This window comes from Sebastes fasciatus, chromosome 20, assembly GCF_043250625.1.
Source record: "Sebastes fasciatus isolate fSebFas1 chromosome 20, fSebFas1.pri, whole genome shotgun sequence".
Lineage (NCBI taxonomy): Eukaryota > Metazoa > Chordata > Actinopteri > Perciformes > Sebastidae > Sebastes > Sebastes fasciatus.
This window is the reverse complement of record NC_133814.1, coordinates 25,400,266-25,415,128: the sequence shown is the minus strand read 5'-3', so window position 1 is coordinate 25,415,128 and position 14,863 is coordinate 25,400,266. Positions and strand designations below refer to the sequence as shown.

The following is a 14,863-nucleotide window of genomic DNA, read 5'->3' as shown; positions in this document are numbered from 1 at the left end:
TAGCAACGGTCCGTTATACATAGCAACGGTCCGTTTTACATAGCAACAGTCCGTTTTACATAGCAACGGTCTGCTATAAAGAAATAACAGACCGTAGAGCGCTGTGATTGACCAATCAGAATCGAGTATTCAACAACGCCGTGTAATAAAACAAGAAAAATAATATATCGTCATAAAGAGTGATACGTTTGTCGGTAGTAATAACATGAAAACATCTTGTTATATAACAAGCCTATCAATATATTATATCAAAATTATCATGTTATAATGTGATACTGATCCCTTTTTTCTTTTTCTGGCGTGGCAGCAATATGCTGCCATAAAAATCTGTTTACTTGTCATGTGAAGTGTGTCGCCGGGGGGCTTTTGGCAAAATACGCAGGATCGTCTAGTCGGGAAGTTAAAATCTGCCTCAACTTTTGTCAACATCATCTGTCAAATCAAAAGTGTTAATACCTGATGGGAACGGTCACACTGGAAGATGTGAGTGAAAAGCCTCCGGTCATAGAGAGGTGATATTATTTAAATACAGCGACAACAGTCTCTCCTGGAAGACATTCACATGTTAACATGAAAAGTGACGGAAATTGTTGTGTAATAAATGGAAACAGAGCTATAGAGAGAGAAGTTTCAGACCTCCTCAGCTGGCCAATCACAGCGTGAAGTGGGTGTGAATGTCGGATTTCAAAGTTATTCGACCAACCAACAAGCAGTTCTGAAGAAGCATCCAGGTCGCTTGATAAAAACATGCTATCAAGTTGCATTATGGGACATGTAGGACCCAGCATGTTTGGAGCTTTTACCCACACTAGTGACTAAAAGTCAGGATATTTCAGCATTTATTGCTGCAATTTTGTCTCTTGTAAATCCCCAAACTTTAATGGAAGTGTAAATCTTCTGAGTACCTTTAACATTTTTGCATAGTCACTTTGGACAGACTTCTAACCTGCTCATAATTAGTGTGTAGTATGTAATTAGGACACCGATACTGTGTTAGATTGTTAGATATGTTGGATGATGGAAGTGAAATCCCCACACTGCTTCATACTGCAGGTCCAGAGCCGATGCAATTACCTCCTGATGTATAAACCGTTATCTAACGTGAGGCAGAGCTACAGAGTGATGTGGGAGAAACTAATTATTGGTGTGTTATCATCCTGTCTGATGACCTCTAGCTCATAAAGTCAAATGACAAAATCTCACGACTTCAAGGTCTGAACTAGGAGTCCAAACCCAGACTGATCCGAGTACTCGCTCCTCACGTTATTAGTCCGGCTGAGACCTGAGAAGCAGACAGAGAATGAAGAAAGCAAAGCAACACAGACAGAGAGAGAGAGAGAGAGAGAGAGAGAGAGAGAGAGAGAGAGAGAGAGAAAGAAAGAGAGAGAGAGAGAGAGAGAGAGAGAGAGAGAGAGAGAGAGAAAGGAAAGAGAGACAGCGACTGGCTCACAAAATGATGTGAGGAAAAGCAGCGAAGGGAAACATCAGCGAAACTGATTTGATTGGCCAGAAGCATGAGCAGCGTTTTTGCTGGAGCACAAGAAGAAGAGGAAGAAGAAAAAAATCTCAGCACTGCCCCAAAAAAGCAAGCAGAGAGGGAAGATTTACGAGCAAAAGAAGAAGGTCAAAAACAAGACGAGAAGCAGTGAAAAGGGAGGGGGAAAGAAAAAAAGACAAAAATCTAAATTTACAAACAGACAAATGTATTTCAAGTTTTTGTTAAATCTTGTGTGATGTGTGTCTGACAAGGTTTACCCCCCCCCCCCCCCCCCCCATCCTCGCTCTACCACTACGCTACGCTTCCATCTCCTGATTGGCCACCGGGGACGGCGGGTTTTTGGTGCATCGGCGTGACGGTCCTCGTGCTTGTGGGTAGATGAGAGAGAGGAGACGAGTACGAGGCTGTCGCTGTCGCTGAGCCGCAAACAGCCAGAAATGATGCTGTGATCACAGTCTGCTGTCAGAGCTCTGGGACGGGACATCTGTCCTCGTTTAGCTCTTCTTCTTCTTCTTCTTCTTCTTCTCTGAGTGATGCAGCGAGGAGGGAATGAAGGAAGGGAAGGAGAGAGGGGAAGGAGGGATGACGTTATGGCAGGAGAGGAGAGAGACAGTAAAGAGAAAGGACGAGTCTGATAGAGGAGAGGAAAGGAGGAAAGAGAGGCAAGAAGAGATAATAAACAAGGAGAGGAGACAAGGGACAGAAAGAGGAGGATAGGAGACAAGGAGAGGAAACAAGGACTTAAGGAGAGGAGAGGACAGGGGAGGAAACAAGATGAGAAAATGGAAGGTAAGCAGAGGAAAGGAGATGAGAGGAACCAAGAAGAGGAGAAAATGAAAAAGGGGAGATAAGAAAGGTGAGGAAACAAGGAGAAAAGACAAGGAACAGAGTGAGGATGAACGGAGAACGACAGGAAACAAGGAGATAATGAGAGGAAAGGAGAGGACACAAGGACAGAGGAGGAAACAACAAGATGAGAAAAAAGGAAGGTAAGCGGAGGAAAGGAGATGAGGAGAGGAAACAAGGAGAGGAGATACAGCAAGGGGAGATGAGAATAGGAAACGAGAGGAAAGATAAGATGAGCAAAGGAAACAAGGAGATGAGAGGAGAAGAAATAAAAGGAGCGATGAGGAGGGAGGAAAGAGATGTGCAGAGAGGAGAGGTAACAAGGAGATGAGTCTAGTTGGGAGAGGAAAGGAGAGTAGGAGGAGAAGGAAGGAGCAGGAGTGAGAGGAGAAAGGAGGAAAAAGGACACGAGAGAGAAGGAAAGGAGAGATGAGGCGAGGAGATTGGGAGAGAAGGGAAAGGAATAAGGAGGGAAACAAAGAAAAGGAGATGAAAGGTGAGGTGAGCAGAGATGAAGAAACAAGGAGAAGAAAGGAGAGGAGTGAGGAGGACGCAAGGAGAGTATAGGAGAGGAAAGGAGAGGAGACATAGAAAGGAAACAAGGAACGAGGAAGCGAGAAAGAGAGTTGTGAGCTCCTCTGACCACGGCTCTTTATCAGCCGAGTCTCGTGGGCGTTGGTGAGAAAACATTTCCTGATGGTTGTTTAAAGAGCTCGGCAGCAGCAGCAGCAGCAGCAGCAGCAGCAGCAGCAGCAGGACTCTCACAGGATCCTTTATGTGCCGAATAAATAAACGGACCGGACAAACAACCAGAACCCGTCCGTCCCCCTGGTCCTCCTCTGAGATCCAGTCTACGGTCTGTCCATCCAAATACTCAGTGAGGACAAACAGGTCACGTTCAGGATGATTAACGACGGACTGTTTGCTGCAGCGTGTTGAGGAACGCACGCCACGGTGGGAATGTACGTCTGAAGAGTGCCAAGTACATCAGGACTGAATTCTGCACATGATGGATCGGATCTTTAGTGAGTCCTTGAAGAGGAAGAATCACAGTAAAACCCTCAAGATAAAGGATGCAACCTGAGTCCTGTGTTTGTAGCTTTGCTCAGCATTTCTATCAAGTAATGAATGAACGACAAACTCCAGCAGGACGAGAAACACGAGCAGTCAGACGATCAAACGTTGTAAAGAAGTTTTGGTTCAGGTTGCTGATTCTGTTCTGGATCTGGTTTCAGGTATCCGGATTCATCAAAGCTGCACTAATCAATGTTTTTATATAAACAATAGGGGTGTAACGATCCATTGATCTGGATCGATATATGATCAACGAGCCAATCTCATCGATGCAAAGTGAAAACATCGATACATATCATCATCTTTAAGACCCAGACACACCAAGCCGACATCACAGAACTAGCGGCGCCGAAGGCCGACTGTGTTGTCACAACCGGTGTTGTCACAATAAACTTGTGACAACACCGGTGTTACCGATTACACTGGACATTTACAAGAAAGATGACGGTCAACATGTGCAGAGAGCTGACTCTGATCTCTACCGTCGGGTGGCGGTGTGTCTGGCCTCTCCGCTAGCGCTTTTGCTGCGGGGCTCCGCTGCGGGGGTCTACCTAGCGTCGCTGCTCCGTGCACACCGGCTGTGACGGCTCCATCCGCGATTACATCATTAACATTATGGTTCCCTTATAGCATTGAGATTAAACGTGAAATAATGCCAAATAGGTGCATTTGCTTTTCGCTTCGACAATAAATCCTCTGCCTTCTGCTCCTACTACTCTGAGCTGATGGACCAGATGCATTCAAGGTCAGTATGTAGTGTCCGTCGTCTGACTATCGATTGATAACATGCTGCTGATTCGCCAAAATGAACTAAATGGATCAATTCTTTTTATTTAGTACTTAAAGGCTACATGCCTCTGTTTTTTGTAATGTTCACATTTTTTTAACAAAAGAGTATGTGTTTTTTTTACCGTGGTATTGAATTTGGTATCGAGAATCGTGGAAATTCACTGGTATTGGTATCGACTACTAGATTTCTGGTACCGTGACATCCCTACTTTAAAGAATAAAATCCACAGAGAAACAGTGGCTCTGTGAAAGGGACGAGATAAAATAAGAATCACAGTTTTTGGCGAACGGCGCTCGGATGAAGATGTATTCTTTGAGGACCGGTGAGGATAAACAGCCGACTGTAATGCCTGGAGAAAAGGCTGGCGGAATAAAACACAACTTAAAAAGCCATTCACGTCCTCTGAAAGCTCATATTGTCTGTAACTGTGTAGGAACAGGGTGTACAAGGAGGAAGAATCCGAGCTTGACAACGGCTTAAAGTTCAACAATGAAAGAAAGCAGTTTGTGGTGACAAGGTGCCGCTCGCTGCCTCGGGGGGACACCGGCACGTCTGTGGCTCGCTCAGCGCTCTCCGGAACAAAAGGACGAGCAGACAGGTGCACCACCCAGGCTTGAAAAGGGATTATAAAGTGCAACGCCTCTTTTTACTGCAGCAGAGCAGCAAACTTCTCCATCAAATAAACTATAGGTTTATGTGTGAGTGCGCCAACACAGATCAAATATGGAGCATTTGGCCACGCTGCTTTGGCAGCTCCTGTAGACGGATGCTGTAGTCTAACAGCCTCTGGTTAGCAAACACTTTACAACCCAAATGCATTCATTCTGCCCGAGGCAAGTGCACACATTGCACCACTTTCTGCTGATCTTGAAACAGGCATCATGTGATGTTTACTGCATCCTTCACCCACAAGGGAGACGGGGTGATTAAAGAATAAAGTGACTGAGATGGCAGCAAATTAATGAGTCAAACTGTCCCCCAAATGTACGACTGATTTTCTGTATCACGGTTCTTTACATCTACTATTATACATGAGGCTTCATTTGACCCAGAATCCACAACACCGTATGTACAGTTAAGAGTGATTGAGATGCATTTATGATCTACTGATGAGGAGACAAATAATTACAGAAATACTGCAGATCATGTTGAATCTAGCACGTTGTTGAGGCGACCCGATCTCATGGGAAGGCGTATAAATAGCACGACATTACAAGAACATTACGCATGTCATGAGGTCGCATTTTAGGCTTTTTGAGTGTCATTTGTACGCCACGTAACAAAACTACAGTTTAGGCAGCCAGAAAAGGAAAAATGTCATGGTTGGGCCTAAACAAGTACGTAAACTAACTAAAACACATACGTAAACAACGTAACATAAGTACGGAAAATGAGACAAACATCACTAACGTAACTAACAAAGCAAAACAGCAGGTCTCCGGGTTGAAAGTCCTGCGTTTGTTGGACCCATCCACCTCCCCTCCGACCCACCGTTAGCAGTCTTTCTCAATTATTATTCTACGCTAGCTCTGAGCGTAGTATATTCACAAGGATGCGTTTACATTGCAGTCAGTACAGACTACATGGCGTACAAATGACACGCCTAAAGCAACAACGGCGCTCTTTTGGCAAGCTTGTGAATTATCTAGGACTCTATGGTTTCCACGATGTGGAAAACACGGATGGAATCGCGGAATCAGTTGATAAAAATGGAATCAGCTGTAAAATAGTGTGGGATTTTCCAAACTATTTATGAAAATCAGGGTTTTTCCAGCCATTATAAGCACTTTTTCACAGCACCTAAGCCGACTAACATGAAAAAACTATACCGCTATGTTTTGGTTTCGTTTACGGGAACGCTGCCTCTCTTCTCTGACTCATTCATGCCGGAGAAGACCAGCCAGACGACTGGTCTAGTTCACTTTAGCCCTGATTTACCTCTCGCCAACAGTTTTTGGAGGTTCCAGACAAAAAAGCCCCAGATCAGAGGCAAATTGGCGTTTGTTCTGCGCTCGCTGCTTAAAGACGTGAGCTGAGAGGCTCGCCGATGCGTCACCTAGCAGGCTTAATGTGTGACCTGTCGGAGAGCTACGGCCAATGAGAGCGCAAGAGATGAGTTGAGGGGAAACCTGGGGGAGGGGTCACCTGTTAGTCATCCAAAAACCTGAGGAATTCGACACTAACAGCTAAATTTAGAGCACTTTATTTTACAAAAGGACGGAATGGATTATTTTATAGCTGTTGTGAAATATCAAATTCATTGATATTTATTCAATTTTGATTATTTTCTTATGAGTTGTTGACATTTTATTCATCCACCACGGGATTAGACACTTTATCTGGTGACAAAATGTGCTTCAATGCTAAAACATGGAAGTTGGGAAAAAATACAATGGATTTCATAGAACCCTAATTATGGTGTCACTCATACGCCTTCTCGTGCGACCGGGCTGGTTGGGGATATGTGTTTGTGTTCAATATTAACACCATTGAAGACATTATCTCATGAGCCATGAGCTCCCTCCTCACCATGTAAACATGGACTTTATGCAACAAAAACCAACATGATTTGACCGTTTGCTTTCAGGCTCTTTGGGTGATAAATCTTCAAAAAGCAATAAGGGAAATGAGGAGTTGATATTCAGACCAGCACAAGACACAAGCGGCCCTGAATACTAATCCTGGAGGTCTCTGTGTGGAGGGAAGTGCAAGTGGAGGTCAGCCGTGTTAGCCGCGTGCTAACGGAAGCTATCGTCAGAGACGCCGTCCTTTCTGAGAACCAGAAGTTAAGTCTCTAAATGTGTCTGGGCTCCTGCGGATGAACTGCTTCTCGGGGGTGTTTGGAAAACTCTAAATAAACGTATAAATGCTGCATGTTTAATGTGGTAAATTCATGAATTAATCAGAATAGATTCCTGAAACTGGCCCACATGCAGAGAGACGATGGCTCTGGGTGAAGATATGGATCGGGGTGAAGCGGTTAAGGCTGAGACTGACCGGCTCCTTTTCTCTCTTTCACAGTATTTTCTAAAAGCTCTTTTTCTTTTTCTTTTTTTTGTAAGAGGGCCGTGGAGGATGGGTCAACGCTGCTCCACTCGGCAGGTCGAGGGCCGCTCGGAGCGTCTGCAGGAGCAGATAAGACGAGTGGAGCTTCACATCTTAAAGGCCAAGTACTGAGTTTAACCTCCTGTTCACACATACACACTCAAAAGTGGCTTCTCATGAGCCCAAAGCTAAATATTACACATACTCGGCTCTGATGGTACGTGTCCGCCGGCCTCCGTCCTTGCATGCATGCATTCTGGTAGCGTAGCGTTTGCATAAAGTTGAGGTCTAGGCTACTTTATGCAAATCAGGGGCGTCCGGCGCGACTCGCCACCTCTGGAAACTCTCAAGAAACTTTTAAACTACACGTTGTCGATCCAAAATAAAGACAGATTCATCAACTGAACGGCTTATTTCTCACATAAAATGCTTTCAGGAACACATTTCGGTGAACTATTTTCGTGAAATAAGAGAAAAAAGTTTCCAAACGAGCGATGTTGGTTCCAGTTAGAGAGCTGGGAGCAGCAGCCCACGAGGGAAAGCGTTCGTCCAATCAGGTGCCTTGTTTCTTATTTTTACTTTCCCAGCAGCTTCTTAAAGTTGTATCATATTGAATGGAGAAGCTGTTGACAGGTTTTCCCCCGCTGAGTTGAAGTAGTTGCCACCAGGAGGACACAACCATGTCGCTACAGGGCGACTTTGCAGTCTTGAGATTCAATTCCCAATGAAAGGCTTCCCGTCACTCCTCCCGTGTTTGAGTCTGTATGTGTGGACGGGCGGTTGGAAGCAAATTATAATAATTAGAATTTTATAAGAAACTAAATACCCGATTGTGAAATTTAACGACGACTGAATGTGTCACGTTAAAAGTGCTAAATGCGAGATTGGCAGCATTTCTATTGCCTTCGCACGGCTCTCAACGTGGCGGAAGCTGAGCTGGCGGCTAACGGAGCTAACAGTGCTCACATGAGGGCTTCCGCAACAACCGACGGCGTTATCAGCTGTGGTCGCGGTACGAGAGCTGTGCAGAGCGGCGGCCGTGAGCTAGCCAGTGGGTCACGCTCACATGCAATAAAAGCATGCGCAGCCGGCCGGCTATGTCAATAAAACACAGAAAAAGCTCAGATTACAACAAACACAGAGAGAGAGAGACTTCATTATCTGCTCAGGTAGACATTACTCCTCTATATCTTTACATAGGAAATAGTTGCTTGTTGATATATTAATGCTCTGGATATTGTAATGAGCACCTTTAAGGCCTGAACACACCTGGGGCGTTTTTTTTGTGCGATTAATTTGCTGTCAACATATTTTTCACACAGAACGTGAATATTTCGCGATGAAAAAGAGCCACATTTTTGGGGAAAAAGGTCAATTTATCTGAGCTTTCGCACCACGCATAAAGTGTTAGACATGCACAATGACGCATACGCATCATGCTTCATTTTGTTTGGGACCGGAGCCATGGCGGAGAGAAGAAAAAGTGCTCAAAAGCATCGCTTTACTAAAACTAAACCTGAGGGGGCGCACCCTATTTATCCTTGATATGACGAGACTGTGAACAACAAATCTGTGTTGAAATCGTCATGAGGAGAGTTAGTAACATTAGCTGTTAGCAGCCGGTGGGCAGCACAGTCCTGCTTGGCTAAATAACGGAGCTACTAACGTTAGCGGAGGTTCCATTGATTACATTATGGTGCATTCAAGCGCTACTCAGTAAAAATGAGTATTGTGTAAAATTAAGTTTAGTTAGTTGAGTTGCAGAACTTTAAATGACAGATGTTAAATTTCAAAGTCGGATATTTTTTTCCAAGTATAACAATTCAGCGACATTCAATTTCATAATTAGGTTTACAGTTGATTATATGATTTAATTACTTTTTGCTTCCAGATGCGTTTTGTTTTTCCTCTGCTGCCTCAGTCACTCTTATATAATATGATTCTCCACTTCTCCTCTATAAATCTGTTTATTGCACACATTAAACTGAAAAGCTCCTCCACAAAAACACCTTTCTTCAGGTGACCTCGCACCTTGCGCTTCACTGTCGTCATCTTGCATAATAAGTCGTAGCATAAGAGCTGTAAAAAAAGGCAATTCTGAGTTAAGCTAGCTTAATGGATTGGCCTCTTGGCTGTTCGACAGCAGCCACACCAGCGAGCTAAAACAGCGTGCAGCTGCTGCAGCGCTGCCCGCTAACCTGGAGACGGTTAAAGGACGGGTGATACAAAGAGAGCAGCAGGTGGTCGCTACTGGATGGATAGAGTGAGAGATGAGGATTCAGTGAGAGACTACATGGCTGGATCACTTTGAGATATATGAAATCATTCCGTGGCATTACTGGAGATCAATGGATGTATCTGACTATTATCATAATAAAGCTAGTTTAATCAGTCACAAGCACCACCAAGAACCTTCCTCAGGAAATCAAAACATCGACATACTCGTACGACAAGATCTCTAAGCAAGCTAGGTTAGATCCAGTAACTCAAATGTCAAAACACACATCAAGAACTGGTAAGAATCAAGGTTTCTGTCGATGGTCCCCCCCCTCCGGTGTTTGTGTCTGCTGGTGGGGGCCAGACGTTCCTCAGACGAAGAAGAAGAAGAAGAAGCATCAGAGGTGGAGCTGTTAGAAGTGGAATACCTGCTGCTGGCCCTGGACTTTGGGGAAATCCTCTTTCTGCTTGCGGGTTTTGGGCCTCTCCAGGCTGCCTTGTTGGAGGTGTTTGAGCCGGGCGGCGACGGTGGGGCCCTTCATCGGCCCCGGGGAGTTGCTGCTGTTCTGTAGGAGTCAAGAGAGGAAAGATGGTATTTTAATTTGACTTATTTAACAATGACAGACGCACAAAACGTCATCATACATACCATAAGGATCTCCTGCCAGACGTAACATTATTTCTCCAGATATTATATTAATGTTTAGATTGTTAACCAGATACATTGCTTACAGAATACTCTGAGAAATAGTCAGAGACACCGGTTGGATGCATGTTTCATATGTTTGTAGGAGGGCTGTCAAAGTTAACGCGATAATAACACGTTAATGCAATCTTTCATCAAGTAGCAGGTTCAATTTTAAAGCTAGAGTGAAGATACTGGTGTCATATGAAGCTAAAAATCCTAAAGAATCCATCGGTACCAACCATGTCATACTAGCTTGTCAGCAAAGGAGGCTAAATAACGCTCCAAATTTACACTAACTTTGGCGAGGAAAAATGGGCATGGCCATTTTCAAAGGGGTCGTTTGACCTCTGATGTCGCCACCCTGATGTTTTAAAACTAAAGCGGGGTCAGCAGCGTTTTCAAACGTCTTCAAACGTCTCCGTTTTAGGGGCTTGAAAACGTTGGATTAGTGTGGCGCTAGGCATAAACGTAGAAAGAGTTATGCGTTTTAAAACAAAAATGTATTACTGTGGATGTAGCCTCAATCTGCAACCTCAAAGCCTGATGCCACCAAATCCTAGATCCTAGATACTAGAGCTGTCAAACTTAACGCAATAATAATGCAAATTTGTTTTAACGCCACTAATTTCTTTATTGCATTAACGCAACTTGTGATTTTTAGGTTGTATCGGGATCAGTTTTAAAGCTATTGGTACCATTAGAACCTAGAAAACCTGATGAATCCATTGGTACCAACCATGTCATACTAGCTTGTCGTGAAGGAGGTTAAATAACGCTCCAAATTGATCCTACATTTTGGTGAGGAAAAACTGTCATGTCCATTTTCAAAGGAGTCCCTTGACCTCTGACCTCCAGATATGTGAATGTAAATGGGTTCTATGGGTACCCACGAGTCTCCCCTTTACAGGCATGCCCACTTTATGATAATCACATGCAGTTTGGGGCAAGTCATAGTCAGGTCAGCACACTGACACACTGACAGCTGTTGTTGCCTGTTGGGCTGCAGTTTGACATGTTATGATTTGAGCATATTGTTTTATGCTAAATGCAGTACCTGTGAGGGTTTCTGGATCAATATCTGTCATTGTTTTGTGTTGATAATTGATTTCCAATAATAAATATATACATACATTTAGCATAAAGCAGCATATTTGTCCACTCCCATGTTGATAAGAGGATTAAATACTTGACAAATCTCCCTTTAAGGTACATTTTGAATGGATAAAAAATGTGTGATTAATCACGATTAACTATTTTAAACAATTGACAGCCCTAGTTTGTAGATAGACATGTTAGATCAGGTTTTCAACATCAAAGTATTTCTGTCTTTAATGATTATTTCAGCATATTTAACCCGATAAACAACGAAAAAACAATGAATCAGCTTTGGCCTCACAAGAACTTCAAAAGTCGAACTCAGAGTTTCTTACAAAAGTCCTAAAATTTGGAATTAAATCCTCGTTAACTTTAAACTTTTATGCAGAGCTTTTTAAAAAATAAAACCTGTTAAGAAATATCTTCTAATAATGAAAACATTAACATGTTATGGGAGAATGTATCTTTAACTCTTAGAGATATTTCAGATTATGAGAGGCCTAAGGACAGTAAGGTATTTTGGTTTGATAAAAGAAGAAGCTGTGTTAATAAGTGATCTTTATCTCCGTAATATTCAACACAGTTTTCAACATTGAGGGCATAATATTTTAGATTTATATTAAAAGATAAATAATGATGTGTGTGTCAGACAGAAGAGAGAGCAGAAAGTGTAGCCGGTAGCCGTGAATCGATACTGAGGAAAATGAATATTGAAATTTCATATATTCAGTATTGATATGTTTGGTATATACTGTATTTCTGACTAGACTAGCTGACATTAATCCCTGTTGGTAAGAACTATAAACATACTGTAGCACAGAGCTCCACACGCCTTCAGGGAATAAAAACGGATGTGAATTTAAAACACCTGCGTGAGAGAAAATAGATTCTTTCAGAGGAACATTTCTGTCTGCAGCTCTGAACCTGAAACCTCCCTCACCTTCCCTCCCCCTCGCTCGTCCTGTATTTTGACAGCTACCTGCTTAGCGCCGTTGTGCGATAATTTCAATAAAAACAAGACCTCTTTACTCGGCTAAATGTGTCACCGGAGCTGTCAGAAGGAGCTCGCAGTCTGCAAGGCAAAAAAAACCTAAATACATCATCTGCTTCAAGCCATGACTCAGCGCACATCACAGCATCAATTACAAGGTTGTACGTTGAGTCTACGTCGCTACAGCTGCAGTTAACGGAGACCATCAAACAAAAACTCTCAGACAAAGATTAGAATATGTTCAGAGCTCACAGGAAGCAGAGAATCAGATGTTAACAAGGTTAGAAAGAGAAGTTCAGCACAGCATCCAAAACTGACTAACCACACTGTAGGTTATGTGATATAATCGTCTTAATTTGGAGTAAAGTAGAGAATAAAAGGGGGAAAGGACGGCAAAGGGACAGTCAGTAGAAGTCCACAGGCGTGGCAGCCGGAGAGGGCTGATCTTAACGTTACCTTTCTGCCCAAGGAGCCAAAGATGCAGGGCGGGGCGGGGGTGGCCTTTGGTTTATTACAATCTTTTACAGGCGTTCTCTGAAATATCTTTGATCCGTGGTGGTCGTATGAAAGAGTGTGGCAGAGACATGTTATCACACTAAAAATCAGCAGCACAAATCAGCAACATAAACCTCTACTAACTAATAAATCAGTTATCATGAGTGTCGTACCTCCAGCTCAGCAATAATCTTCTCTTCGTCGTCGTCGTCGTCGCGAATGCCCGACGCTGCGATCACAGGCGGGGTCGAGGCCGGTCGAGGGGTGTCGCAGGGCGTCCGCCGCAGCTTCACCAGAGTTTTAGGCAGGTCGCCATCTTCTTCCATCTTAGAGGAAAAATAAAGATATTAAACAACCTGGTAGCTGAATGGTTACAACATAGTTTCATGATTATCAGCAGGTCTGTACCTCCAAACTGGGTTTATACTCCCAGTCATTGACTGATCAGCTGTGACTGGCCTGGACTTTGGGCTTTGTAACTTTGCAGACCTTTAACGTGCACAAAAAACTATATAACACAATAAAAGAGAGGGAAAAAGCACAAAAGCATAATAGGTCCTCTTTAAAAGTCACCAGAATGCAGGAAACAAACTCTCCCCCTGCCTCCAGACCTCCTGCTTTGGTTTGAAATACTCCCTATTTTTGAGGTCTCAAGGTTGGAGAGTATAGTAGACCAGCAACTCCTGCGTTCTGCAAGGTACAATTATTGTTTTTGTCAATGGAGTCTGGTGGCTTTGAAGAGAGCATAGATAACGGCTTCAGCTCCCCGTCAGAAAACGCTGTCCGACGGCGAGGTAAACCAGTGAAAACATCTAATGTTGTTCGATCTCTGCTCAAGGATCTCAGAGTCAGCAGACAGACTATTGCAAAGTTTTCAGCGTAGTTTAACAGGAATGCTTCTACAACTACTGTGGGTGTATCGACAGTAAAGGTCACAGGACAACAGACTGACTCGTTGAGAGTTTAGTGTAACAGTGATGTGATGCAGATATCTGGCAACACAGTTTGTTTGTCCTGATCGCTGACGGAGTGTCAGTAACCTCAGATATCAACACACAGATCCACTCATTGATGTCGAGTGTCCTTCGTCTTCAACAGAAAATTTCCAGCAAGTTTATTATTGAGCACATTTAACAGGCTCAAACTGAACTTCTGTGTGAATGAACTGTGCCCCCCAAAAAAATCTAATCTAATAAGGACCCACTTGACATTGTTGAATCAGAAAAGGTTTTCAGCAGCTTGTTGAATGAAAGCCTGGAAGGATTCAGACTCTTCTGGAGACGGAGGTGAAATCTCCTCACAGATAAAGAAAGAGAGAGCGATCAGGGAGATCAGGAGGCTTCGGAGCAGCTTGTTCTCGCCTGAGAACCAAAACCTAAAACTGCCTCCAGCCAACAGGAATCTCACTCTGTTGAACATGTGAGAGCAGGTTTCTTCATATGTGGGTCAGAACGTTTCTGAATCCCGACATAGAAAACCACTGAGACTGTATTTCAAGGTGAAGCTGCACATCTTAAAAGCTCTCCCCGGGTTTAAAAACACACAGTATGTGCATGGCAGAGTTTTTTAAATGGATTTTTATAATGTTGCAGGAAGGTCTGCAGCAGATTTAGACAGATTCTCCAGCACTATGGAGGTGTGTTTCATCTGCAAAATGTCACTAAACCAGCCCGTGTTTCCATTAGTTTTGTGAAGAAGCATTGCTTTGGCTGAATTCAGCATCCCAGTCATCTGGTTTGGCCAGCGTGGCACCTTTTATAATGTGTGTGTATATTTGTGAGAGATACAAACACACATTTTATTCTGTTTATTAGAAGCAGCAAGTAGAAGTAGAAGTTACCGCTTTTATTGTTGTAGTCTGAGTAACGTGACGTCATATCCGTTCCGTATCCGTCAACCAAAACAAACCGCAGCGAGACGAAACTACAATGTAGAAACGTTGGAGAGTCAGCGTTGATACGACCTGCATCCTCACATGTTAAATCCAGCGTGGTAAACACTACACATCCAGTAAAGGATGGAAACACTTTGGGTTTCACACATTGACAGGAAAAGCAGAGCTAAACATCACGGCTAAAGCTGCATGCTAACTCTGTCACGGACAGGAAACGTTATCGTATCGCT

The 14,863-nt window shown here is 43.5% G+C and overlaps 1 protein-coding gene across 10 annotated transcripts in view; it reads right to left on the bottom strand.

Annotated features, from left to right (window-relative positions):
- Positions 1-699: 699 nt before the first annotated feature.
- The window catches only part of srcin1b (SRC kinase signaling inhibitor 1b), a 124,552-nt gene continuing 110,388 nt past the window's right edge, over positions 700-14,863 (bottom strand). For 8 of the 10 annotated variants that reach the window (XM_074618899.1, XM_074618898.1, XM_074618902.1 and 5 more), the window contains 3 exons: positions 12,913-13,065; positions 12,701-12,787; positions 6,512-10,036 (listed from right to left, as the gene is read on the bottom strand). In XM_074618899.1, the coding sequence (XP_074475000.1) occupies positions 9,884-10,036; positions 12,701-12,787; positions 12,913-13,065 (393 nt within the window). In that variant the 3' untranslated portion in view covers positions 6,512-9,883. Of the gene's footprint in view, positions 1,573-6,511; positions 10,037-12,700; positions 12,788-12,912; positions 13,066-14,863 lie in introns of those variants that run through there. The other 2 variants (XM_074618897.1, XM_074618906.1) reach the window with 2 other exon arrangements.